This window comes from Falco biarmicus, chromosome 7 (genome assembly GCF_023638135.1).
Source record: "Falco biarmicus isolate bFalBia1 chromosome 7, bFalBia1.pri, whole genome shotgun sequence".
Taxonomy (NCBI): Eukaryota; Metazoa; Chordata; class Aves; order Falconiformes; family Falconidae; genus Falco; species Falco biarmicus.
Window position 1 is genome coordinate 13797378 of NC_079294.1, and position 27673 is coordinate 13825050.

Sequence of the window (27673 nt, forward strand, 5' to 3'; positions counted from 1 at the left end):
CTTGGGTAGAGAATAGGATTTGGAAGGCTTGTGCATACTTGCATCGAAATAGTATCATCAAGATAAAGTTTTTAAAAAATGATGGAGAATGAGAGGTCAGGGGATGGGAAGGAGTGAGGCATGTTTGCATAAGTGGCCTGAGCAGGAATTGGAAGCTAAGCCTCCAGTCAATGAGGAAGAGAAAATCAGTAAGAGAATACATGTGATGAGGGAAAGTAGCACTCTAATGTGGTTGCTTCTTCAGAGGGAAAGATGCTTTTCATAAGGAAAGACAGAGCAGGAGAGAAATTGACGTGGAAATTCTGGGTGGCAAATAGGCAGGGATCTCAAATAGGAGGCTCATTCATTGTAGTATGATTGGCTGACTGTGACAGTGCTACAACTGAAAAAATAACCTGTGCTAAATAATTGAACCTACTGGTTTTTGAAAGGTTCTTTTAGTAGTTGACACATGAAAAACCCCACGTTGTTGGTGAACATTCTAAACTTTGTAAGTTATTTGCTAATTGTAAATAATTGTAAAAAGACTATCTCAACTGTGTTCTTGAAAGACTAGAAATAATTGTATGATGCAGTAATTGCCACAACAGTTTTATTGTGATAAATTGTATTGTGTTAGTATGGTTGTTTTAAATGGGAATAGTAGAATGCTTAGAGTTGATAAAAGCATTGTATGCTAATTTGTTAAAACATTTGCATACTTTTTCAGGGCAAAATACCATAAGTTGAAATATGGCACAGAATTGAACCAAGGTGACTTGAAAATGCCAACTTTTGAATCAGGTAACTTTTTGACAATAGTCTGTTTTAGTATAATTTGCTTATATACTGTTCTAGATTTACTCAGTTAAATTTATTGCATCTTGCAGTCTTCCCCCCCCCCCGCTTAGATGTGTTACAGAGAAGATGTCCAAGAAGGGCTTGGTATTGGGTAAATACTATTTAATCTGAAAATCAAAATTAATTGACCTCTCCTTTTTTGAAAGAGGTCTGAATGTTGAAGAAAGCTTTAAATAAGGTTACACAATTCCTTATTTAGCTGCTGCTTCTCATTATTTCTCATAATACCCCTTGAAGGATTTAATATTTATTTGCGTTGTGCCATCTATTCAGAAGGAAAGCGTAAGTTCAGAATAAACATAAGAAATACTATCAGGCTTTGGTACTTCTATGGGATGCTAGTTTTTAAAGAACGAGGAAGAAAAAGTATTGTACTGCATTGACTGGAAAAAATTTTGTTGAGCTTCTGTTTTTATCTTAAATCAAGGAAGAAAAGTCCTAAGAGGAAAAAAAATAGGCTATCTTTACTGGTACCCTGGAGTGCATCCAATGTAGATAAAAAGTTGATAATAACAGTTTTACTTTTCACAATATTGCAGAGAGAGGAAAACATTTTTCATAACTGTGGACTATGTAATGAGCAGAACTGCACCTGGTTTCTCTTGAAATATAGGTCTTTGGGAAGTTACATTGTTGGCCTGTGTTTGTGTAGTGTACCTTTAAAATTGTGGTTTACAGATTTGTATTCCTCATTCCCCCTTTTTTAAAATTCTGTTGGTTTCTCTTCTGCTTTAGAAGTGCCACATCTTGAGTATTTTTCTATCCACTTGAAACTAGCAATAATGATTCATATTTGTTTGATGGGATTTTTTGTATGTATTTATAAGCAGTATAAGTTAGGTGTTAACTAGGTCTCCAAATGCTGATACATGTCACTGCTTCTGTTAACGTTATTTCCCATGTTGCTTTCCAAGCATCTCTGTTTTGTGAGAGATAAAGCCTGTTTTCTTAACAGTAACACTTCAGCTGATCAGGCCAAGGTTTTCTTTTGTGTACAAGTTAAATCTTTTTGTCTAGTTCCTTTTGTGCATGTAAAGGGTAAGGATTTTTTAATTGATGCTTCAGCAAAGAATTATAAAAAAAATTAAGAAATGCTCCTTAAGACTGCATCTAATTTAAAGCTTTTTTAAGATTTGCTTTTAGTTTCATTGCTATCTTGTAAAAAGTAAATTGATCTTTAAAAAAAACCAACAAAACAAAAAACCCCACTAAACAAAAAACCCCACCCAACTGTGATGCTGTATCTTTCAGAAGAAACCAAAGATATGGAGGTTCCCGCAGTACCTCAAAATAGCCAATTGACCTGGAAGCAAGGCAGACAGTTACTGAGACAGTAAGTAACCTTGTTGAATGTTGGTTTATTCAAAGTTTTCCCTGAAGTGTGAGGAGCTGTATACATGCTTACTCTATGAAACAGGGTAATTGAGGTGAGTAAATAGCGGTTTCTTTTTCACAACTTCATAGTCTTGAGCTTTAAGCAGTTTAGGGTAAGGTTTTCCATATGAGATGGGTAGTGATGAAGCTTATTTTTCCATAAACAACATAATGCTGGTATTAATTTTTAACAGTCAATACTAATTTCTTTCATTTTTCCCTCAAATATAATTTTTTTTTTCTCTTAATGCATGTAGGTATCTTCAGGAAGTAGGTTATACAGATACAATATTGGATGTACGCTCCCAGCGGGTAAGGTCTTTGCTTGGGCTCTCCAATTCAGAACCAAACGGTTCAGTAGAGACAAAGAACTTAGAACAGATCCTTAATGGGGGTGAATCTCCTTCATCAAAACAAAAGGGACAGGAAATAAAAAGGTAAGTGAAAAGATAAGTAATGCATAAAGTTTGTTTTACTTAGTCATTGATATCTACTAGTCAGTTTGAGTATATGAATGCCTATGAGTGCAGCTGACTACAAATGATTACGAACTTAATTGAAATTGATTATACATAGGAACACATGTATCTATATAATATAAATAGAAGACATTTATGTAATATATATGAAAATATATAGTGTATTGAAGTTGAATTTGTCATATAACCACTTTGGAGTTGTCATTTTAAGGAAAGATTCTGATGAGTAGTTCTTTTATCATAAGGAATTAGACACCTGTAGAAACTTCTTCGTACAACCATTTCTTGTTCTGCTAATTTTAAAGCCCTTAAGCTGTTAGGTAGCTATTGCATTTAATCTGATTAATCTTCTAGAATCTCTTCAGCAAGTAAAATGGATTCTGCCTTAATGTTTTTATTTATGTAGGAATTCTGGTGATGTTCTTGAAACATTTAACTTCTTAGAAAATGCAGATGATAGTGATGAAGAAGAAGAGAGTGACATGATAGAAGATATTGCAGAAGGAAAAGAAAAGCACCGGATAAATAAGAAACACAAAGTAAAATATTTTTTTTAAAAAAAATTTTGATACAGATCTGAAATCCCCTTTAAAAAATGGAAATAATTTTTGCCCAGATGATTATAAATGTGTCATGTTAAAATGTTGTTGCCCCTTTGTAATTTGAATGGATTGTAAGCAGTTGTGTTACTGGTGAATTTGGTGGTTTATTCAACATATTACCTTGAAAACTTAAAATCAACCAACCAACCTGTTTGCAAATATGAATTAATTGCTTAAAGTGATAATTGATTTTTTCATCTTGGCTTCTCTGCATATTTTGAGTCCCTTAATGAGGCAAATTTAAGATACTAGAATCTGCACCCTTTCTGAATTTTGGAGAAGGTAGGAACAACTCATTAGGGGAAGCTGAATTATGTAATGGGGCAAAACCAGTTCCATGTCAAATATGTGTTTAATTCTTCCTTTTATGCAGCTTTTTACTGTGATATTTTAAGAGCCTGGCAGATAGTTGTCTCCAGGTGACCTTGTGTTTAAGGTTCAATTAAGTTTTGCCCTGTTTTATTTTCGTCTTTAGTTTTCCATTCCATGAGCAGCTTTCTGGGTAGGATAGGCTGTATTACCCGTCCCTTTTTAGTTCTTTTTCTTCTGTATTAGAAGAGTCTTCCTGTCATTGGGGCTTCTTTATGTAAAGATGTTGATTTATAAACATTATACTGACAGTTTTATTGCTTTTTGCTCAGTAGAATATTCTGTAGCTTGATGACCCCTCTGGCTGCACTGAATTTCCTGAAATAGCTAGCAGCATTAGCTTGGCTTGATGCAAGTCTTAATCTCCCAACTTGACTTGTCAGGAATGGTTTTCTACCATACCTTTGGTATTAACTTGTACTTCTGGGAAATAGATTAATCAACCAATCAGTTGAATCTTTTTTTGTTCTGAGGCAGTAGATAGTCTGATAAAAAGATTGTCTAATAAGTAAATCTCTTAAGCACGTATGAAGACACTACACTAATTTTTTGACTCTTGACAAAGCTTGTTCTTTTTATAGAAAACAGAAGGATTGCATACCTTTGTAAAAATTGTCTCTTTCTGCAAAACTAAAAATATTCTACAAGTCATAGAAACATAACCCCATGTTATGTGGAAATAGTCTCTACCCGCAGAATAAAAGAAAGCTTTTTACTGATGCCTTGGTAGGGAGGAGGGTTGTTTAAGATGAAGGTGTGGTAAAACTAGTAAAAAGACACTGTTCTGAAACCACTGTATTTTCCATGCTTACGGTTAACACTGAAATAGAACTGGAAAGCAAAAAAGAAAAAACGCTTCTGGACCAGTAGAAAACACAGCTTGTTTGTAAAGCTGCTGTGCAGAACTATTGATATTGCAAGAAAAATAAGAAAACTTTCCAACTGATATGTTTTACGTTAAAAATTAAGACCGGGATGTACAAGATTGCTTTTGTTGTGAAGCCTAGTGTCAGTATTCTTTTAATTTCCTCATTATCACTAGACTACTGATCAAAAGCAGCTCTAAATCTGATTATATCGTGTCTTTTTACATTTCATGTTGAAAAATGTTTTCCTCTGTAACCAAGTACTCGGAGTAAGTCTATATCACTTCTAACCTAAATATTTCAGTAGAAAATCTGTTCATGATTCAAATGCTGAAAAATGTTTATCTGCTTGCAGATTGGTAATGAAGGGTTAGCTGCTGACCTAACAGATGACCCAGATACTGAAGAAGCTTTGAAAGAATTTGATTTTTTAGTGACAGCTGAAGATGGTGAGGGAGCTGGAGAAGCTCGAAGTTCAGGAGATGGAACAGAGTGGGGTAAGATGCTAACAAAAGCATTTAGAAAAGAAAGGAATACTTGTTCATGATAGTACATAAGAGTTGCAGTACCTTCTAAGGTGGTATGGATGTGTGGATGATTGTGATGATCAAATAACTGACGCTTACTTCATAGTGTATTGGATGCTTCGTGTATATATATATGTATATCTATGCTGTTGTATTTGCCACAAATACAATTAGTAGTTACATTTGTTTCAGGTTTTAGTTTTGATTCCAAAACTAAAAGAGAATATTTTCTTTCTTGAAAAAGAAAGGTTAGACTTCTGAAAGTTTTCATACCTGAATTAAATTTGCTTTCAAATCTAGATTATCTTCCCCCCTATTTTTTTCTGATCAGGAGTTGTAAACTTTTTGTGCTCAAGTTAAATGAATTTTTTTGGTGTACTTGTTAAACTGGGCAATTAGTATATTTAGTTCTTCTGGCTGAGATTTTTAGATGTTACTGCTAATGTGGCTTGCATTAGTAGAATCAATAAAGCACTTTTGTACTGGCCCAACTTTTTATTTATTTGTTTTAATTTTAGAGTAGATAATAAAATTAAGTAGGTTACTAATCTAATGTGAAAGAAAATATGCTAAATCAGAAACTCCTGGAGCCTACCTGTTTCAAAAGAAGAAATTGCAAGAGGGAGAGAATTTGGGTAGGGAAAGAATATGAACTAAGTAATTTCACATCTGCCTTGAAATGGGAAATTGACTTGTCTTCGTTTATGAACTGTGGTACAAGCAATTTTGTGGTTGCATACTCTAAGCCTTTCATTGTAAGGCCAAAAAGTGCCACTAGATCACCTTGTTTGACCATTTTGTGTCATTGAGGCAATTTGTCATACTTGGATAAACACCTCAGTGAGCAATAAGAATATAAGGGTCTACAGAAATCAAAATACTGGCATGTGTTGCAGGAAAATCTAGAAAAGTCTTGATTTTGAAGGTACCAAGGGTTAGAAAGCATTCCTTCCTGGAAATTAGTATCAAAGGGTCCGTTACCTTTATTTTTAAAACTCAGTCTTATTTCTAGTTGGAAGATAAAGCCAGAAAAACTGTTACCTTCTAGTTTTGGTGATACGTATGTATTTTTAGAAGCATTTTAGTGGCTTGGTGTTGTTCCCCTTCAAAGACAATGTTATTTGATTAGTTTCTTGATCATCTTTTTATCTAGCTGAACAAGCAGATCTCTTGGTATAAGACATCTCGTAAGACCCGAGGTCAAGGTTTTGACTTTACATTTGAAGGGATGTTGCAAGCTTAGTGATGCAGAAAGTTCTGGTTCTAGCTTCAGTCTTATAACTATTGTATATAGAAGGAAAGACAGCTTTATACTACAATTCATACAATCAAAGATTTATCGATTTTATTCAAAGCAGACAGCTGAAATTGACTGAACTAGCTTTTTGTCATGGTTTAACCCTAGCTGGGAACTAAGTACTGCATGCTTCCCTCCTCCTGCCTGGTGGGATGGGGAGAAGAATTGGAAGAAGGTAAAATTTGTGGGTTGAGGTAAGAACAGTTTAATAACTGAAATAAAGTAAAACAATACTAGTAATCGTAATGAAAAGGAGAGGGGCAGGGAGTGGAATAAAACCCAAGAAACCTGGTTTCAGCTGCAGTAGTGTTAATTTTATTCTTAGTAGCTGGTACAGTGCTGTTTTGGATTTAAGATGAGAATAATGTAGATAACACACTGATGTTTCACTTGTTTTTAAGTGGTGCTTACTCTAAGTCAAAGACTTTGAGTTCCCTGTGCCCTGCCAGCGAGCAGGTGCACCAGAAGCCGGGAGGGAGCTGAGCCAGGGCAGGTGACCCGAACGAGCCAAAGGGATATTCCGTACCATGGAACGTCACGCTCAGTATATAAACTGGGGGGAGTTGGGGGGGGGGGGGGGGGGGGGCGGGCGGGCGGCTATTGCTGTTTGGAGACTGGCTGGGCATCAGTGGGTGGTGAGCAATTGTGCATCTCGTAGGTTTTTTTTTTTTCACTTGAGTTTTATGCCTCTCTTATTCTTTCCTTCTCATTACTGTTGTTATTATAATACTGTGTTTTATTTCAATTATTAATTTGTTCTTATCTCAACCCACGGGTTTTACCTTTTTCCAATTCTCCTCATCCCACCAGGGTGTGGGGGGAGTGAGTGAGTGAGTGAGTGGCTGCGTGGTACTTCGCTGACTGCGGTTAAACCACAACAGTGGTGGGGGTATTGTGATTTATTTGCAATGCTGTCTTTGCAAGTTAAATTTTTTCAAACTTGTTTTTGAGCGATTCATTTGCTGGCTGTCATGGTTTAACCCCAGCTGGCTGCTAAGCATCACACAGCTGCGTGCTCACTCCCACTGCATCAGGATGGGGGAGAGAACTGGAAGAGCGGAAGTGAGAAAACTTGTGGGTTGAGATAAAGACAGTTTAAAAAATGCAGAGCAAAAGCCATGCATGCAAACAAAGCAAAACAAGGAATTAATTCACCACTTACCATCAGCAGGCAGGTGTTAAGCCATCTCCAGGAAAGCAGATCTCCAACATATATAATGGTTACTTGGGAACACAAATGCTATCACTCCAAACATGTCGTGTCCCCCCTTCCTTCTTCTTCTCCAGCTTAATATACTGAGTATGATACAGAATATTCCTTTGGCTAGTTCGGATCAGCTGCCCTGGCTCTGTCCTCTCCCAGTTTCTTGTGCCCCTCCAGCCCTCTCACGGGCAGGGCCTGAGAAACTGAGAAGTCCTTGACTTAGTATAAACATTACTTAACATACTGATGGTTTTAGTTGTTGCTATCAGCATTATTCTCACACCCAATCCAAAACACAGCACTGTACCAGCTACTGAGAAGAAAATCAACTCTGTCCCAGCTGAAACCAGCACAGTCCCAAACTTAAAAATAAAATTTAAAAATCTACTTTAAAAATTGGATTGACCCACCACACTTTTCAGAAAGCAGTTTGAATATCTTTTATTACAGTTTAAGTGAACCTATAGCAAAAGTGAGGCAGAACATTTTAGGGTTTTTTACACACTTGTGACTGCTTTTATGTGACAGCTGGTTTAACTGCAGTAATTCCATTGCTGCCAAAACACTCATGTCTGAGGCAAGGAAGTGGCAAAGAAGGAATAAACATAAACTCACTTTCATCTTAAGAAGTATGTGTTCTAAGTCTTGCCATATGAAGACAATATTCATAAGTTGCATATTTTGTACTAACTTACTATTTAAATGAGTCAGAAGACATACTTCCAACTGTAGTAGCAATGCTTTTTTTTATAGTACGTCACTGATTTTAATACAGCTGTTCTTTTAAATAGATTTTAAGGATACAATCTGTCAAGTCCTGGGGTTGTTTTTTAAAGATCAGTGTATAAGTTTGACATTTAAAGATAATGTTTCTTTATTATGTGTCAAAAATAATATTTCAAATACTGTCCCACTTAAATGCCTTCTAAACTAAAATATTGCCTAAACCATTTTATTTTAGCTTGTGACATTTTTTTTAACTCAGTGAACTGTTATTACTTGAAATCTCAGGTGCATCCATTTATTTATTTAGAGGGGGAACTTCATTTAAAGGAATACTTGCCATTATTTTCTAAACCATTTCATCAATCATCAACCTTAGAATTTCAGTTAAAACTGATACTTTCTTCATAATGTAAATAGCTGTTCTGTTGGGTTATCTGCTTAGCTTTTTTTTTTTTTCTTTCTTCCTGTGTTAGCTTTCCTGTTACTGGCATCCTTTTATCACGTCTTGCTCTTGCAAAGATTTGGGCTCTCTGAAAAAATGTAAATGTTTACTTATGTATTTCTTTATAATGCTTTTGTTTAGTATCTGGAAACTAAACTTGTGATGTTTAGGCTCAAAACCTATAGCCTAGTTTTGCTTTATTATTACTTTCAATACTTAATCATCAAAGTGTTATCTGTAAGTCTAACTTCAGATATGTTAAAATACTTCATCACCAAATTTGATAGTTAACATCTTCACTATTGGAAATTTCTTCAAATCAGCCACTGAGTGTGGAAGTTTGGATTGCTTTTTTCCCCTTCCTATAGTACAGCTTTTTATGTACATGTTCTTTTTTTGTGACTCATTTAATATACTTCAATCTTAAATTATTTTCAAACATTATGATCTAAAATTCTTTCATGTGTCATGCTTTACTTAGGAATGGCTTATCTTCAAAACAGTAAAAGATGAGCAAATTCAAACAGTTAAATAAAGAATTTAAAGTATGCAGCATACTTAAAAAATGAATGTATGTTTTTAGATTTAAAAGTTTATAAATGCCTTGTGATACAGCATTGCCAGGAAAAAGATGCATATAGAATCTCTGTTTAAACAGGAATAAATACATATTGTTACATATTACAGATATTACATATTATCTAGTCTTCTTATTCTGCTTATGATTTCAGTCACTTAACTACGTGTTCATCACTTAATTTCTGCTCTCCATGAAACACAAAAGTTCTTTTTACAGATGGACCATGAGTCAGAGAATGACTGACTGTGCCCAGAATTCTGGGTGGCAGTGTGACTAGAATCCAGTGGTCCTCTGGGTCATCTTTTAAAGTTAAATCTATTTACAATATTTTTTTCATTATTTCTTCATTAAATGGTGTTGAACAATGTAGATCCTCTGCACTATCCTTGATGCCAGTTTAGTGTGGGTTATAAACACTGCAGGCAGTTTGAGGAATTTCTCGACTAAGGGGGAATTGTGGAGCTCTTCTGGTTACGTGGCTCTTTTCTGATATAGCTGAATATATTTAGGTGCACCAGAGAGAAACACTGCTGGGTGTTTCTGAAAATCGTAATTGAAATTAATTTCACAGCCTCTGTGTTTAATCAGTTAGTGTTTTGTCTAGTTCTCTATTTACAACCTACGTTTCAGCAGCTGATAGCGTTGTTTTTGAGTATTCATGTTTGCAGGCTTATGTTTTTTCCTGTTTTCCCGGTTCCTTCAGATCCATTGTCTTGATCGGTAATGCCCTGTTTGTGTTGCCATCTACAGTAATTTTCTAAACTTCTAGTGTAGAACACAGACTGAACGTGTTACTTCAGTTTTGTTGTGACCATCGATGAATTATGTAGACTACTCCTAGTTTAATACACCACACTTTTAAAAACATACCAGAATGACAGTTTTGTTGTGGGGTATTTTATTTTGTACAACAAGCATTGCATTGCTGTTACATATGGTCAGCTTCTAGTCCAGTTTAATTCTTGAATCCTTCTCTGCAATCCTCAAATCTGGCTGATTATTTTGCTTTTATTAACGGTGCTCTGGATTTTTTTTAATTTTAACATGTTCTTAAATTAATTTTCTTTCATTGGGTTTTAGGTGTTTGGATTTTTTTAATTGTCTTTCCTGATTTCCTTCCTCTTTTGGTTGGGCATATCCTCTGACTTACCTTTCTGTGCCTCTTGCATCACCTGACAAATCACTAGTCTTCTCTGTCAGTGTTTTGGCCCTGCGACCATAAATACTGAGGTCTTTGTGTCTGCAGTTTGGTAGTTGTAGCTGCAGTTTGGTGTAGGATGTCATTGCTCCATTCCCCTCTTCGCAGTTCTTTGTGGACAGCTAGGGGACTGTGCCCTTATGGTGCCCGTTTCACGCCTTTCCCACCCTTGCTGTTTCTGTATTCCACCTCTTTGAAGATTGTTTCTCTTTGTCATTGATCAGCCCTTTTTGAATGATGGTAGATGCATCAGTATCCTAGGATATCTCCTCATGTGTTGTCATGTTTTGTCATGAAACATGTACTTGGAATAACTACTGGCTTGCATCCTAAATTCATGTTTCTTTGTTTCTACTGTGTATGGCTCTGCTTGTGCACTTTCATGACTGTGATGGTTATAACTTCAAAAAGTGCTATTTTATAGAAACACTGATATTGTAGATATGATTGGAAGTTGGCAAATGAGGAACTTAGTTTTATTATTTTATGCCTAAAGAATTTGCGAGCATAAGCTTAACTGGCATACAAACCAAGTTTAGCTGTTGCCCAGCAAAAGTGCTGCTGCAAATGTTACATTTATCTTGTCATAGAAACGAGTTTATTCTTTTATTAATTCTATATTTCTAGACATGTTTGAGATGGATAGTTTAGAGAAGTGGAGGCTTGACTTTTCTTGGAGAATAATTAACTCTGCAATATTGGTCAAACAGAGAAAGATGTGTCTTCTGAAACTACTGTGGAATGTTGTATTTCTGCTAATTGTAATTTAATTGCTGGAATGCAGTGAGATGACACTTTATTCACCTACGAAATTAATTTTCTTCATCTTTATGTAAAAACCTGTACCTATAGACATGTTTCCCTTGTTCTGTGTAGGACTAAAATTTCTTTCTTGTGCATGTAGAATGAGTGTGAGAGGATGCATGGTGGTCTTCACGAATAAACTGGCACTGACTTACTCAGCTTGCATTTTCATGAGATATGTAGCATGAATACTTTTATTTGCTTATTCAACACTGGCTGAATAATTTCTTAACATTGTCTTTCTAAAGATGCAGTAATTGTTTCTGAAAACAAATGAATTTTTGTGTATTTTGAAGTATCTTAACATAAACAATTACTTATGAAGCTTAATTTGTTTGCTCCTTAGTAACAAATTAACATACAATTTTCAAATATGTAACTGATACTATACAGTGCCTTGGAAAACTGTATGAAATGAAACTTAGTATTTTGTAAACTTACAACTGAGACTGCACCTTTAAAGTAAAGATTTCTTAAGAACTTTCATTAATGCTCTTATACAGCTATAATAGTAAATCGCCAACAGCTTGCATTGCCAATTGCTGATTTTTTTTCTTTTAACAATATGCTGCATGTAGACAAAGATGACCTGTCCCCAACTGCTGAGGTTTGGGATGTAGACCAGGGACTAATAAGTAAACTGAAGGAACAGTACAAGAAGGAACGAAAGGGGAAGAAAGGGGTAAAGAGTAAGTGCAGATTCTGAATCTTGTAATGCAACGCTTTTTTGCCTATCTCTATAGAGGACATTTTTTTCTCACAAGTTCTGTTTTTGTGTTTTTCATTAAGCATCGTTTTCTGTAATGGGGGCAACCAACTTTAACTTTCTAGCTGCTGAATGTGAATATGTCAAAACCTTTGACAGCTATTTCATAGATGAGAAATGTTGAAAACATAAAAATTTAAGGTTAAATGGGTAAAGAGCTTAATGCTTTGAAATGTGAGTGTAAAAATAATGAACAACTTGCATTTTGAGGATATTGCTACTCTGAGGAGTTTTCTGAAAGATGTAAACTTTATCTGCTTCTTAAAGTATAGTACTGTCGTACTGTGGGGGGGTGTTATTTAGTTTTTTAACATGAGCTTGAATCAAGCTGTAATTGGTATTTATGGGCTTGTAATTATTTTTACAATTTAAGGCAATGCGAATTAAAAAATGCCTGTAATGCAAATACAAACTTTTTGTGGCTTTCTTTAGGATATAATCTTTATTTTACGGTGCCCTTCACTTCTCTGTGCAGTTACCACATTTTGGTTGGCACTTCTTTACTTTCAAAGGGTTTTCAAACCAGTTGACCTATTTGAACTATGTATGTTGAACTGAACTTCGATATTGAAGTACCTGGTAAAAGTGCTTTTGTATGTCATCAACTACACAAAGCTCTTGGTGGACTCAATATCACTCTCGAGAAGCTGCCTTGATTGCAGGTTTTTTTTTGAAAGTATGTTATAACATACTTTTCTGTTTCTGGCAATATTTAGTAAAATTTTTTTTCTCTCTATTTGAAAAATTGTGTGAATATGTACTAACTAAATTAAATGATAATTAAAATATAACACTTGAAGAATAATTCTATAATTATCAAGATTTGAATTTACTTGTAACATCTAATTAAAATTCAGTTAGCGCATGTTGATTGGTTTTGTCAGCAATTTTGCATGATTTGCATGTACACACATACATTTGAATAGAAAATCTTTGAAGTAAAGATTTTTGCCTAGTCTTTGGTTTTATTAGAATTTACAATAGTAATCTGGATGTAAATCAGCAGTTGATACAACATTCAGAGAAAGTATTTTGTAGGGTTAGAAATTTCCTTTTAATACTAAAATGGGACTTTCTGTTTGTAATTTTCTTATTAAACTTCACAATTTAGACTCTTGGAAGCACACTGGAATTCCAGATAACATTCCAGTGTTATTCTGGAAGTGCAGAATAACAGCAAATGTTTTGAGTTCTGGAAAAAAGAAAGTCATTCTTTGGGGGATTTTCATACTTCTCTCAAAAATTGTGCCTTTAGGTTATCCCATACAGAAAGTTCTTGAAACCGTACTTCTGGTTTGATTCTAATCTTTTCACAGCCATCACACCAATTAATTTCTACTTTCTGGCTTATGCAAGGCAAAGCAGCTGTAAAACAGGATCAAGTAATGCTGTTCCAAGATTATAAATTGTGTGGAAAAAACTCTTCTCGGGTCTCCAAATTTGTTATAGTGGCATTATTTTGGATCATCTAGAAAGGATTTCATCTTTGCTGCACTTGTGGCTTCCTTGGTTGCTATGCAGTCAAGAATTTCTGTAACCTTTTGGTTTTCCATCTGTAAATCTTAAAATTTCCAGAAGAGGAGCATAATTTTCCTCTATCAAAAATAGCTAATTTGTCAAAAATTGGCATTTGAATGGTATACATTACAGACTTAAATTTGTTGTCAGCATTGTTTAAAATAAATAATGATGATTCTCTCTAAAATGTCCTGTTGCAAAATTTAAAACTGTGCAATGTTATTATCAAAACTTTCTTTCCTGTCCACTTTCCTGCCATTCAGCAAGGTATAACATGTTTTGTACCGTGAATGGCATGACATGATGGCCATCAGTTATTGTTTGACGTATGTTGTCTTTTGATAATGTGTGTTCCGCTATCAAAGCTTAAAAGGAGTATGTTCTTAACCTAAAGTAATTTTGAAACCTGCTAATGTTCACGTAGAGGGGATATTTAGGACACTGCTGTGCATCACAGTGCTGTGAGGTCACGTAAGACACTGTTTAAAATTTTGGGTTGTAAATTCAAATTCTCCATTGAGAAACTCTGAGCTCGTATAGGTAATCTCATAGGGTGCTTTGTGGGATTCTGCACTCGTGCCACATTTATGACAGTAGTTTCTGATTAAATATTGGCCTCTAAATCGCTAAGCTAATTGAATGAGAACTCCACACACAGTAAAAGTATATGTTTAAGGTTGGGCAGGTTTGTTTAAATTGTTTGATTCGTAGACTTTTTCCCTCAGCTTTTTAATATTCTGAGACTGAAAATAATGTTGAAGGCTTCTTTATTCCTGCTTCTCTTGTCTGATCATTCGTGAACATCATTCTGAATATTCGGCTCTTACTTCACTCTTCAGCATATTGTCAGACTTTTATCAGAACGTATTTTGAGCAGTATCAGAATTTATCTGCATGGCAATACGTGTCTCATCATGAAGATCAAATATACGTACCTTGACTATCACCTCTTGCAATACTTTGAGAACAGCATAACAGGCAGACATTCTAGTTGGTTCTTTTGTTGGATATGCTTCTGATAACTGCCATAATCTGTATATAGACGTCTTCTTAACAGGGTCTTCATAGCCCTGGCCCAGGTATGGTAACTTTCATTCCAAATGAGAGATAAGTAAGTGAACAGGAGTAGGTTGGATTCTATTTTGATACTTCTGTAATCTGCATTTGTATGTTTTTCTGGGTGGAACACTTAAGTGTAGGTCATACTCTGTCAATACGTTTTCATAATATAATACACTTGGGGGGGCGGGGCATGGGGCGCTAGGGAGGCTTTCTGTCATGATAATAGTCACCATCTAGGTAGAAATACTATTTCCTTATGATCTTTTTTAAAACAAAAAAAACCAAACCCTCACAACAAACCAAAAACCACCCCGAACTCTAATTGCCTTTAAAACATCAGCTGTACTGTAAAATAACCCAAAACCTGCTTATTGAAGAGTTCTTATATTAAAAAAAATAAACCATAACACCAAAAAAACCCCAACGACAACCTGTCCTGGACTTCATTGTGCTAAATAGGTAAGGAGTTAGGTTTGATGTCTACAAAACCAGGCTTACCTTTTATAGTCATATGCTGAATTTAAGGCCAGTTTCTTGCCCAAGTTTGATCTTTTTTGGTGGGTAAATCAGCAGATGACTGCTTTTCAGATACAGTCTGTCACACTTTCAGAATGTAGTAGTGATGATGATGCATATCTCATTTTGTACTATCAGGTCAGTGTAATGTGTTCTTAGCAGTTTGAAAAATAGTTTTCACATCTTGCATTGTGTATGTACATCACTGTTAAAATGAAGATCCTTTTACTGCTTTTCCTTAGTTTCCTTGGAAACATTAATAATTTTTTTACTTTCTTGCCCCTTTCCCCTCAGTCTAATTTTTCTGTATTTATGAAACTATCTGTCCCACTCACTTTGCTAGCCTTGATTCTGGAAATACAGCGTAAAAGTCAGTAGGCATGAAAACGGATTTGGATTTTGCCATCTTCATTACCATCACCTGTAGGATATACAAGGATCCCTGTGTTATATTGAGACTTGGGCTATTACATCTTGGAGCTAAAAGAAACGTGCTTACAGCTTCTCAGGCTACAATTTTTAAGCACTGAATATTCAACTAATTTTTTCACTTTTGATCTCCAAAGGAGGATACACTGAGATGGGATTGTATGTGTTTTGCTTTTGTTCATAACAGGTTCCTGTTTCTCGATTTATTTTTGTTCTAGTGTTTTCTTGACAAAACACAGTCATAGAATTGAACATAGCTGCTTATGCAGAGGCAACACATCCTTATCTTTAAAATCTCTTTTGATATTTAAAATACTTCAAGAGTTATATGAAGGTACACTTGCACTTACTTGAAATCCGCAGTTTTCTGCGATAGTGGCACAATCTTGAATATTGACATCTTTCAGCATGAAATAACAGAGTTGTTGTTGGGAACAACAGTTGCTCTTTTGTAAACTTCAGAAAGGAGTTTGTCTGTATTGTATTATGGGTTGAGGGCTGTTCAGAGGTTAAGCCTCTGAAGGACAAGAAATGACTAAACATACTGAAAAACATTAAAAGGCAAGTGCATCAGTATCAGTCCCCTAAACAGTGACATGCTAAATGACTGGCAGTTTCAAGGTAGCAGAGCAGGGGAGCTGCGTCTAGTTACTACTGAGTGTGCTCTGAGACAAACTTCTCATACCTATGCATTTGGTGTGAAAGCACCTCCAAAAGATGCTTTCAGTTTGGATGTGAGTAAGAGTTCATAAGCCATCTTTGGCATTTTCCATCCATGTGTTCATGCATTCTGTCATGGAGAAGAAAATAGGTTTTCTTCTGGCAACCAAAGGGTATATTAAACAGTTTAGGGTACCACTCAGACTTTTATCCCATCATTTATTGATTACTCTACAGTATCTTCAAGAATGTATCTGCTGCTGCTTGCTGTAGGTGGCTGGCTGACAGCCAACTGGAATATAGATAAAAGGTAGCTTTGTGGTCAGCATGGTAGAGACCTGGCCATATTAAGAAATTTTTTTTTATATATATATATATAAATATGAGATTGCACCTGCTGACTGCAGTTAAGTATTGTACACTTGAAATCCTAGTAGTCTAGTGGCTATTAGAAAAAAATGTTAGTGCAAAAAAGACTTTCCTCATTTTTATTGTTTTACACTCGCTTCATCAGATGAGATCACAAGTTTCTAGACTCACTTCTACATGTGAGTGAAATGAAACTTAACCACTGAAGAAATCTGTTTTGTTGCATAAGGGAAAATTTTGGAAGCCTTTTGTATTCTCAAACGATTTCTGGGTAGCAGCCTTCATAGATTCAATTGGAATAGTGTGTTCTGTAAAGTAAAGAAAAATACTAAAAGCACAAAACAGAAAATGAGAGTTCTATATTTTTTGGCAAAATTAAAATGTTATGCAAGTATTAATGAAAAGAGTTGTATGGCATCCCTCTTGGGGTATGCATGGTATATTTGTAGTGTGATTCTACGTCCAGAAATATTTTTCATTGCCATTCCTCTCCCCAGAGGATTTTCTGTTATCTCCAGAGAATTCAATTATTGGTGTGGATACTTGTCTTTGGACACATCAATTTGAACCTTTTGTCAGTGAGATCTAAAAATTGAAATGATCCGGTATTACTTGAAAGTGTGGTTTAGTGTTTAACTGTTTAAGTGAGTGGTTCTGCTTTTGCTAAGTTGTCTGTAATGCTAGTGTTTGTTTTACTGTTTTGAGGATAAAGCTTTTGTTTAAGTTTCTAATTCCTTTTTAATAAAAGTGATACATGTCACTTCAGGGTATAAGAAATTGTTTGCTAATGTTTACTTTACTAAAAAATTGATATATTTAATAATTAAGTTCTAATATGCCCTTTTAAAGATGGTGAACGCTTATGTTTTAGCAAGTTTAAAAGCATAGCTTTTGGCAGCACGGCAGTAGGGGTTTTATTTTAAATGTCTTGCATTGTTGTTGATTGTTTTCTTTAAAGAAATTCTGTTACTGAAAATTCACTTTATGGTTGAGCCTTCACTTTGACCTGCAAGCTGTAAGGTGGAAGAAGGAATTACTAATTTTAAAAAATTTAAATTTCTAACATGCTATTCTTGTTTGCTAATGTCAACATTATGAATTTAATGCACATATAATGCAGTATGCTTTGTTTCTAGAGGCATACTTGTGTAATAAAAGTAATACACATCTGCAGTTTCATACAGTGGTAGAAGCATTCTTGCTTTTGTGTTTAATAAACACTTTATACAATTTAAATAACATTCAGAAGCGGTGAAAGTTAATTGTTTGTTGCACCCCCATTATGAGTTGTCTGTACTTTTCCCCTCATTTTTAAGCTTATATTTTATTTGCACTCTGGTTTTCAGTGTTAAATTGTTTAGTATAATACTATAGCAAATGTTTAATTCGTATGTATTTTGTTTAGTAGTTGATGTTCTTTTGACATTTGCCTTCTTAGTAGGGCTGTAAGATTATATTTTTTTTTCTCTCCTGCAGGAAATTGTAGAGTAGATCTACAGAACACAAAGGAGTTATTCTTTGATTTAGTGAATTAAAACTGTTTGCATGTAGTTTTAGATTTGATTTATTGTATCCTTCTTTTGATTTCCAAAAGATCAATTTTTATTAATATACAAAGACAAAAGCAAAGCATTGTATTTATTTTAAGGAGGTCCCGTCAGTAATTATTCTTGTTTAATTAGTTTAATGGATTTTTAGACTTCAGTCAAGTCAAGCGGTAGCAATCAAATGAATCTTTGCTGCTGACGTTAATTTACAGGAGTCAACAGGACAAAACTTCACGACATGATAGCTGATCTGGGCGATGATGAGATACCCCACATCCCTTCAGGAATCATTAATCAATCTAGGTCACCCTCTTCTAGAATGACTGATCATGAAGGTGCAAGAGCAGAGGAAGGTACAAAAAATTCAGCTACTTATTATATTTCAGGAGATTTCTTTTAGAAAGCACACACTGTAATTTACTGTCCCCTCTATAAAGCTTAATGCAATTGCAGATTGCCACATTATTATTTTATTTGCAATTCTTCCCAAATGGTTTTATAAGAATATGGCTTGACATTCTGTGGCTTACTGTAACTCACCATTATTTCATAAGTATTTTAAAACAACTTCATGTACAGCAGTGTGTTCTGGAACTATTATTACTATTAAATCCCTGTTTGCAGGCACACACCCCCACCCTGCCCCATTAGCAAAACGTTTTACAAATAGGGTGTTATTGATTGAGAGGAAAAAAAAAGGTGAGTATTAATATTTGATAGTTTGCATTTTAAAGTGAAATTTAAAAGTTTTTATTTAAGTTATGAGACTGACTTGTCTCTTTCTCAAGTTTAATGTTATTTTAAAAAAAAAATTCTCTTTGTCTGTATACACAAATGTACAAAGACATTATTTCTTTTCAAAGTATTGGTTTCAGTTTCAGGATTATCTTAGGCAATGGAAGATAGTGGCAAATTATTATCGAAATAGTCCAGAATCATGTATTTGGCTTAAAGTTCTGGGTTTTGAAGGAATGATTTTCCTTGTATTAACTTTGAGATTAGAATACCTTTATGGAAATTCTGTCCTCTACTCAGAACATACTCATTCAGAATTCTCATTGATGATCTTTGACCCGGAAGTCCTGGCATGCTGTCAGTTGTAGCAGAAGTGGGAAGAACTTGCATTATTACTGGTCCTGATAATCTGTTGGTTCTCCTATTCTTTTTCACCCCTGCCCCCACAAATGCCTGCCATCAGGCAAGTGGAAAAATAGAATTTTGCAGGGAAGTTTCTTGTTGTTTTCCCAAACTATTATTTTAATAAAATGTGTGTCTTCCCACCTTCTCTTTTACTGCCTTCCTTTTCATCTTTTTTTTATTTATGACTTAAAGATGAACCAGGATCACATTCACCTGTGGAGAGCAATTGAAAAACCTAGTGGTGAAGTTTCACGTGATAAAACTTGTGCACGTACATCTAGGTTGTATTTAGGTTTAGTATTTACATGCTTTAGGTTGCCTTTTAGCCTTGTTAAGGTATTAAGGGCATGTGACCCTACAGTTACAGCTCCCTCAGTCTGTCTTAGGTTGTTTTTCTTAGGCCATACATGTTTGGCAAAGTAACACATGTTCATTTTTAAGGACGGCCATATAGCAGTTATCTCTTTTAGAGACTTGATGTCTAAAATAATACTGGACAAAATCTTTCTAAAGAAATAGATGCTAAATTTGAACTTGATGGGTGGACTTCTATTGCCTGGTTCCTCTCGCAGTTACTGTGCTATACTTCAAATAAAGATTGTCCACACTATTTTCAAATAATATCTGCCTTCATAATTTTATTTTCATGATACTTAATGTGTTTGTATGTTTTCAGCTTATCAGTGTAGTCTGGGCATTGATCATTATGAGTAGTAGTAGAATATCTCTACAATCAGATCTGCTAATTGTGGTTTCTGCATAACTTTTAAAATTAAATATTAGAGTGCAAATTGCTTTTCAATCAAAAAGTCTATCCTGAAAACTGTGGCTTTTTGAGGTTTTGTCTGTACTGTATAGTCCAAAGCTGCAAGCAGACAGACTTAGTGTTGTCTTTGAATTCCTTCTAGGTCTGTCTTGTTAACAAGGCCAAATACTTCGTTATCATAAAATGCAGATTTTGCTCAATTATTTACTCAGCTGTGTTTTAAAAGCTAAGTTTTTTGTCAATAACTTTAGGCTTTCTTGCTGGGACACACTGGCTTATTGCTGATGGATGTTGCCAAGCAATAATGTTCTTGTGACTGCACCTAAGGTTTATGTCAGACTCTGAAGTGTTACAGTTCTGAGATGGTGGTTGATAGTTTTGTTTTCTTACAGAGAACAACGTATTGTTAAGCTAACTTTTTTTCTTCAAGGGAGGAGAGGGTTCAGGCAGGAAAGTAAACTATGGTTCTAGTTGGCTGGGAATGTATCTCTTATACCTCTGAAGATGTGTTTCTGGTTTGCTGGGCTTTTCTTTTTAACTTTCAAATGCCTGGTTAAATTAAGATTATAAAATTGTTATGCCATAATTATACTTGATAGTTTTGGGCATAAGAAATTGGGGATTCTATTTCACCATACTGGCATGACCTTCAGAAACAGAATCAACTGCAGCATGATTCTCCATCCAGTGTATTGTATGGAGAATCATTATTGACGTTATTTGTCTCTTTTAATATCTATTGATTGTGGGGGTGTCCATCTACAGATGGACAAAAAAATAGCAGTAACATTAATTGCCCAGGCATTAACAGCTGCTTTTGGTGTACCACATATGAACTTTCTGGAAAAGAAGATTAAGATGTCCCTGTTGTATAGTAGACAATAACAGCGCACATGAAGATACATCTCTGATTAGAGATTAAAGCAGTTTCAGTCTGTACAAATATTACTGTTTGATTTTGAGTTATTATGTATGATGTCAAGAACTTGAGGTAAGAAGAGCTGGTTGGGATTGGCTGACCAAATATTTAATAACTGCATTTTTTTTGCCTAGTTTCACCTACAAAGAAACTTACACTATCACTTACATTTTTACTTGATAATTATTGATTGCAATCTCAGTTAAACTTACTTACTATGCTATGAGGATAATATTGTACTGTGTGTATTACAAAAATACTTGATTTTTTTAAAGATGAAAGCATTCAAGTAAATTATTAAATTACCAATTTCATATAACTGCATTGTTTTTGATGTGCAGAGTCGTGGGTCTTTTAGTAGCTATAACATCATCTTTCATTGTGTTACTTTCCTGCCTTTTCTTTTTATAAAAACAGCTTGCCAACCATTTTTAAACTTTGAATATGTCTTATTTTAAAGTAATAAAATGTGCAAATAAAATATAGTTATACAACATACACATAGATATTGGCACATTTAGTATTGTGAAATATGCTTCTAAATTTTGGATAACATTTACTTTTGAAGCTTTAAATAAAGGGATATTCACCTCTGGAAATAAAGCTTGATAGATTTATCATGTAGACTCTTGATGTGGTAGTGTTTTTCTTGTGGTATCACTTCATTTTTACTATAAAGCTTATGAAAGTGGATCTGTTAAGGACAGGTGACGTTATTTTCACAAAGAATTGGTATGACATGTTAAGGGCATACTTAAACCTTGTGTGGGCCTGTCCTAAAGACCAGACAGGAGTCCCAGCATTACAACAGGAATGGAAAGTGCTGTCAATTTTAAAATGAACATATTACCTCCTTTCCCCAGTCGTCATCAGCTCTGTTCTGTAATGACTTGGGAGGTTTGGGCTGTAAACGGCTACTTGTATTTGGGCGGCTGGGACCTTGCCAAGACAGTCGAGGTGAGCCATTTTTGGAAATTCCAAAGAAAAGTATTGGAGTCTTCCTGTGGGAGTAAAAAAGAAAAGAAAAAAAAAACAAACCACAAAACCAACCAGACATTGATAACAGCAACAAAACTCTAAAAAACATTCTCTGTTTCTTTTGTAGCCTTTATAATTTATTTTTTTTCTCCCACACTTTTTCTGTCAGAAAAGAACCAGGAAGAGCTTGGTCTGTGAAGTAACTGCAGGGCCAATTGATATTAATTTGAGACTTTCACAATTTAGGTTCACCCAGACATAGTTTGTGATGTTATTTTTATTTCTAGCTTCATACAAACAAACATATTGTTTGTACCTCCTTTTAGGCTCAGCTCAGACACTTTCACTAAGGAATCAATCCTTAGAAATTCTGATCTCATCTAATAAGCATGGATGACTGGATACCCCGTCACTCCCCTCAAAATAGCCCAAACCCATTAATAAGGGGAATAGGTGAGAACGTGGAAAATGAGTATTTTCCAGGAATACGGCTTTTTCTGGAATAAGAGGGGTTTGGAATAGGACTGTCAAATGGAGAGTTTTGGTAAAATATTAATGGAAATTAAAAGCTTATTCATATAAGGGCATGGTAAGCTATTTTTTGGCTGTTGATGTAGCATTCTGGTGATTCAAGACCTTTGTAGGGATTGTGAATGTTTTAAAAAGAGGCAGTTGTGCATAGTTGGAATACTGTTTGCTCTTTTTATGCAATTGTAGGAGCAATGGTCTTCATTCTTACATAGATTATATTCTTAGATTCTCACATACAGTTGTGTTGCCTGTGCTAGTAATGTTACTTTTTTTTAGTAGCACTGTAGTTCTCAAGCATTAGAATTTGTTTAATTCTTGGAGTGATTTTTTGCATCTAGCTGTGCTGGTCCTCTTTGAGTAGCCGTAGCAGTGATGCCAGACATCTGTAACTATACCTGATTTTAGTTCCTTTTCTTCAGCTGGAGTGGAACATAACTAGATTACCATTCAGATAGTGGCGAAACAGACTAATAAAGATGCATGTTGCTAACAGGAATGTGTTGATTATTAGTCCTCTTGTTTGGAGCTATTTTTGTGAAACAAAACAGGATATGGATGTTTTTTAGATCTGGAAACTTTATTTTCTCTGAGTTTCAAGGTTTTTCTGAGAGGATTAGGATCAAGGGGTGGCATTAAAATGAGACCGTTAACTCTGCCAAATCAGTGAAATCCAAAAGTCAGGCAAGTTTAATTTTTAAAAGATATGCAAAATATGTTAAATCGTATTTGACATGTTTGCACTTAGCTGAAGTTCACATATAGCTAAAGTACGCTACCTAACAAGTGTCTTAATTTTTGCACAGAGGGGAATACTGATGTTAAAGCAGCTTCTTAGATATGCTAAAGTATTACAATGTGTAAGCCTTTAGTTCTGTTCCTTACTGCTAAATTGATATTTGTGGGTAGAAGGAGATACACAGAATTGCTGAAGAGTATAAAGCATGTGAGTCAGTATTTGAAGCTTTATTATTCAGATGTGAATTCAGAATGAATGTTTATATATAACATGTATTCATTCTAAATTATAATTAACAGAGATGTTGAATTTTAATTTGGGGAAGTCATAGCTAGCTAAGATAAATATAATTTGAGTGTATTTTAAATTAGATGCCAGAATCATGCTGAGAAAGTGAGGGAAATAATGAATAACAGATGTTTTCATTTTGTAATCATCTAAAAGAATCAAAGTAGAAGAGATATTTTGCAGGAGGCCTTTAGCCTGAGAGATGAAAAATACTTATACATGAAAGTAGAGGTATTTGAGTAGAATAAAGCACAGAGACTTATTTGCAAGTGGATAGAAGACAGCTAGCATGATGTAGTGAATGAAATATTTAGCCAAGAATTTGGAGACCTAGGACATATATTCGATGTTGCAATGTAAAGTAATGTCAGTCAAGTCACTCATCAGTACTGTTGAACACCTCTGTAAAGTAAGTTGAAATCAAATGACAAAGCATGATATAAGAATTGTGTATTTAATATATATGTGTGTGTGTTTGCACTTGTGTGCGTGTCTTCATGTTCTCTGTTTTTTGGTTGGGGCAGTATGTACTACATGTAAGTTCAGTTTAAACTGCTTTGGTTTTAAGTGATGAATAATGCAGTTTTTAATCAGTTTGAATTATATTGAGACTTAAAGAAACTGTTTTGTTCTTTGTAGCTGAGCCAATAACGTTTCCACCTGGAGGAGGCAAGTCATTTATTATGGGTTCTGATGATGTGTTGTTAAGTGTACTGGGCCTTGGAGACCTTGCAGACTTGACAGTAACAAATGATGCAGACTATAGTTATGATGTAAGTGCAATTTTATTTTAAAATTCTTTATACAGTTTAATCAATAATAATTGGGTCCCCTCTCCCTCACCCTGAACGTTACGGATGCAGAAAACAGAGGTTTCATTAGAAAAAGCGTATTACTTGGGAGGAGGAGGGAGCACCTTGTGAATGGGTTAAGTAATTTGGGTAATAAAAATTGAGTTGACTTGTTTGTTTTCTACTGAAATAATTTAATTCAGATTTTATGACATAAAATACAGATTGTTGTCTTAACATGAATTTGAAAAAAATGGCAATTATGTACTGATGGAATATTGCAAAGACATGGCATGTACAAAACACAAATATTAACTTTTTTCTTTGTTCTACCCTTTATGTTTATGTAGTGTTAACAGCATAGACTATATATAGTAGTGTATTTGAGATGTAAGCTTTTAGGGTGTGTTTTTATTATAATCCAGAGTATTCTGACATTCCTTTGACCATATTCATTAAGCTACTACCAGTAGTGGTATATGAATTTTTCATTGGCTAGTAACATTTGATGGCTCGTTAAGGTTCAGGTAAGTCTCACACATTGTACTTAGTGTCTTGTGGGTTTGGGTTGTGGTTGTTGGTTGGGTTTTTTTTACTAATACGGTTGTTCGTGAGGTACCTCCCTTGTTTCTGTAACTTTTCAAGTTAGATACATGGTGTTCGTACTGGAAACCATTCTTAGGGATTTTATTGAAAGCTTAAAATCTGCGAAGTGAAGAAATAAATTGTTTATAGCTTTTTACAGGGTCTTGAAAATACTTGTGTGTGACTACATACTTGTTCTTTAGTCATAGTTGTCTTTCAATATTTATAATTGGTAGGATTATTAATTGCTGCAATGAAGTAAGAGCAAATACTTACATTTCTCTGTTATTGCAGTATGTTCCATAGTTCTGTTGCCTGAATAACAGATGAAACTGTTAATTATCCGTCCTTCTGTTACTGGACTGTATAAAACAAATGAAAGAACTTTTCCAAATACTTGGAGTACTTTCTAAATTTGTTTAATATATTGCCCTGTTCACAGTAAAGATTGATTTTCATGTTTTCTTTTTCATTTCAAATGACATAACAGTTCTGGGAAATTACACAACATAATACCAGAGTTCAGTTTCAGCTCTTTGCATCTTAACTTTCTCAGGATTTTGCATTCTGTCTCACTAAATCTCCAGTGTAAGTCACATGTAAAATGTGTCTGACTTGAGGGTCATGTACAATTGTTTTGAAAATTACCACTTTTTAAAAAAAGTTTCAATGAAATCTTTGAAAAAGTGGACTTCAAAGAAAAGTTTTTTAAAAGCTTCAATTGTAAATGGTTTAAGGCAGCTTAAATTTGAAACATCCAGACCTGGATGTTCCTAACCACTACTCTTATCTAGTAGTAAATTCCTCTGGGAACTATGAAGTTGAATAGTTGGGAGTTTGTTTTAAATACTACTGTATTTACTTGGTTGAGTAAGTTTTAAATGCTCCTGTCTGTATCTTCATCAAAGAGCTAAGAAAAGTTTAGTTTAATGCTAACTTGCATGAGGAGAAGTACTTATTTTAAAGCACTTCGGAATCTCTCATCAAGCATCTGAACTTGTCAGATGATTATTTTCTTTAAGTGTTATTTCTGTTTTACTGACAGTAAATGTGAGGCATCAAAAAACTAAATGGTATACTTTCAGTAGTGAGGCAGCTACAGTTGTGAGATTAGATCACAAATTGTTTTTGCAATTGGATTGCATTCTGTGTCTGTCCTATTTCCAAGTTCAGAACTTTGGAGTATCAAGGTCTGGTGGATCGCACTTGCCCTTCATTAAACTTATGAAGGTAACGTGATAACTTGTGGCTCTTAAGGCACACATTCACGATCACAGAATTTTCTGCTTCTTTTTTCTCCTAAAAATCTAATGTATTTGTTAAGCACCCTTCTTTCTTCCTCTTGTGCCCACCAAAATCTCAAGTCAACCTGTATGCTGGACAATTAATGCATGGACTAGTTAGTATGATGAGCCTTAGGGTTGGTCTGTAATACTGTATCTTGCATGGCTTCATTTGTGGTTGGCTTTTTTAGTGTCATAGGAATGATTATCAGCAACAATTAATAGCATAGATCCCACTATCTCTCTACAACTCCAGTATTAGCAGAATACTTCATATCTCTATTATAGGTCATTATTATCCATTGTTCTCCAATTAGCTCTCCATTGAGAATTACTATATACATAGAAGGAACAAGTTCCTGGGCTGAAATGATAGCAGTCTGGAAGAACAGTGAGAAGCAGCAGCACTATTCTTGTACTTTTTCTAAAAGTATATTTGGTTTTTAGGTACTGTCAGAGGCCAACGCTGAGTTAAAAGCATCTTAGATCAAATTAATGCAGTCATTAATTTGTTCTGATGCCGTAATAGTGAATACGCCATACTTCTTTATATGCTAAAGAGATTACAATAATGTCTTTCATGTAGAAGAAGGAATTTTTGATGTCTCCTTCAAGAACTCCAGTAGTGTAGGGAAAGTTGGCCTGTAGAGGATGGCCTGTGAGAGACTTTCAGAAGCAAGATTGATTTTGTGGAAAATGTCATACTTGACTGCAACATTGCAACGTTGCAATATATTGTTCTCTTTTGTGAAGTACAGCTTCTTCATAAAAGTGTGCAGCCATTTTTCTTATTCCAGGAAGGAGGAATATAGACAGGTGAGCCAAGACAAACTCAGGAAGCATTACAGTGAATAATACAATCAACACCAACTGATCAGACTGTTTCAGGAGAATTCGTGGTACTTGCAACAAACCTGACAATACTTTTTTATTGTGCAAAGCACAATGCAGAATAGAACTTGGAGTTGCCTTTGCTCTTGAAAAACTTAAAGCAGAGAATAGAGGTGATAAATACACAAGTATAAAATACTGCCTGAGAGAAAGAATTTGCAGCAGAAGGCAGTACCTCACAAATTTGCTGAAGGTGTCAGTGATCCTGTAGATGAAGATGATGTTACTGCTTCAGTGTAGCTGGATTTTCAAAATTTTCTCACTGAGACCCTTCATTAGAGGCTTTTCAGTTACAGCTTGGTTTAGGAGATCTGTGGGGAGAGGTTATCTCATACTTGAATATCTGGCTGATACAGGAGATGAGAGATGAAGTAAATTTTTGCTTTCTTCCTGTTTCATTCACCGAATAGGAATGAGAAGTGATTGACCGTAATGATCACTTGATTTCTCTCCTTCCTATCCAATCCTCCTTTCCCAGTGCTTTTAGCATATCTGCTGTCTTTTAAAGCATATCTGAAAAGTGTATGGTGGCTTCTGAAGTCTTTTTATGTCAGTAAATAAAAACCTGAAGTATCAGATAACATAGATGG

General features: G+C 34.9%; 1 protein-coding gene and 1 long non-coding RNA gene across 6 annotated transcripts in view; both read left to right on the forward strand.

Moving 5' to 3' along the window:
* Positions 1-27673, forward strand: part of STRN3 (striatin 3) — a 66845-nt gene that overhangs the window by 25731 nt on the left and 13441 nt on the right. Inside the window, exons 3-10 of one of the 5 annotated variants that reach the window (XM_056345336.1) lie at positions 710-783; positions 2095-2173; positions 2472-2651; positions 3100-3232; positions 4886-5027; positions 11887-11997; positions 18388-18528; positions 24173-24306. In XM_056345336.1, coding sequence (XP_056201311.1) covers positions 710-783; positions 2095-2173; positions 2472-2651; positions 3100-3232; positions 4886-5027; positions 11887-11997; positions 18388-18528; positions 24173-24306 — 994 coding nt within the window. Of the gene's footprint in view, positions 1-709; positions 784-2091; positions 2174-2471; positions 2652-3099; positions 3233-4885; positions 5028-11886; positions 11998-18387; positions 18529-24172; positions 24307-27673 lie in introns of all 5 variants that reach the window. The other 4 variants (XM_056345335.1, XM_056345338.1, XM_056345337.1 and 1 more) reach the window with 4 other exon arrangements.
* On the forward strand, positions 12004-17424 carry LOC130152222 (uncharacterized). The gene is made up of 2 exons (XR_008822922.1): positions 12004-16023; positions 16069-17424. It is a non-coding gene; the product is annotated as an uncharacterized LOC130152222 (long non-coding RNA).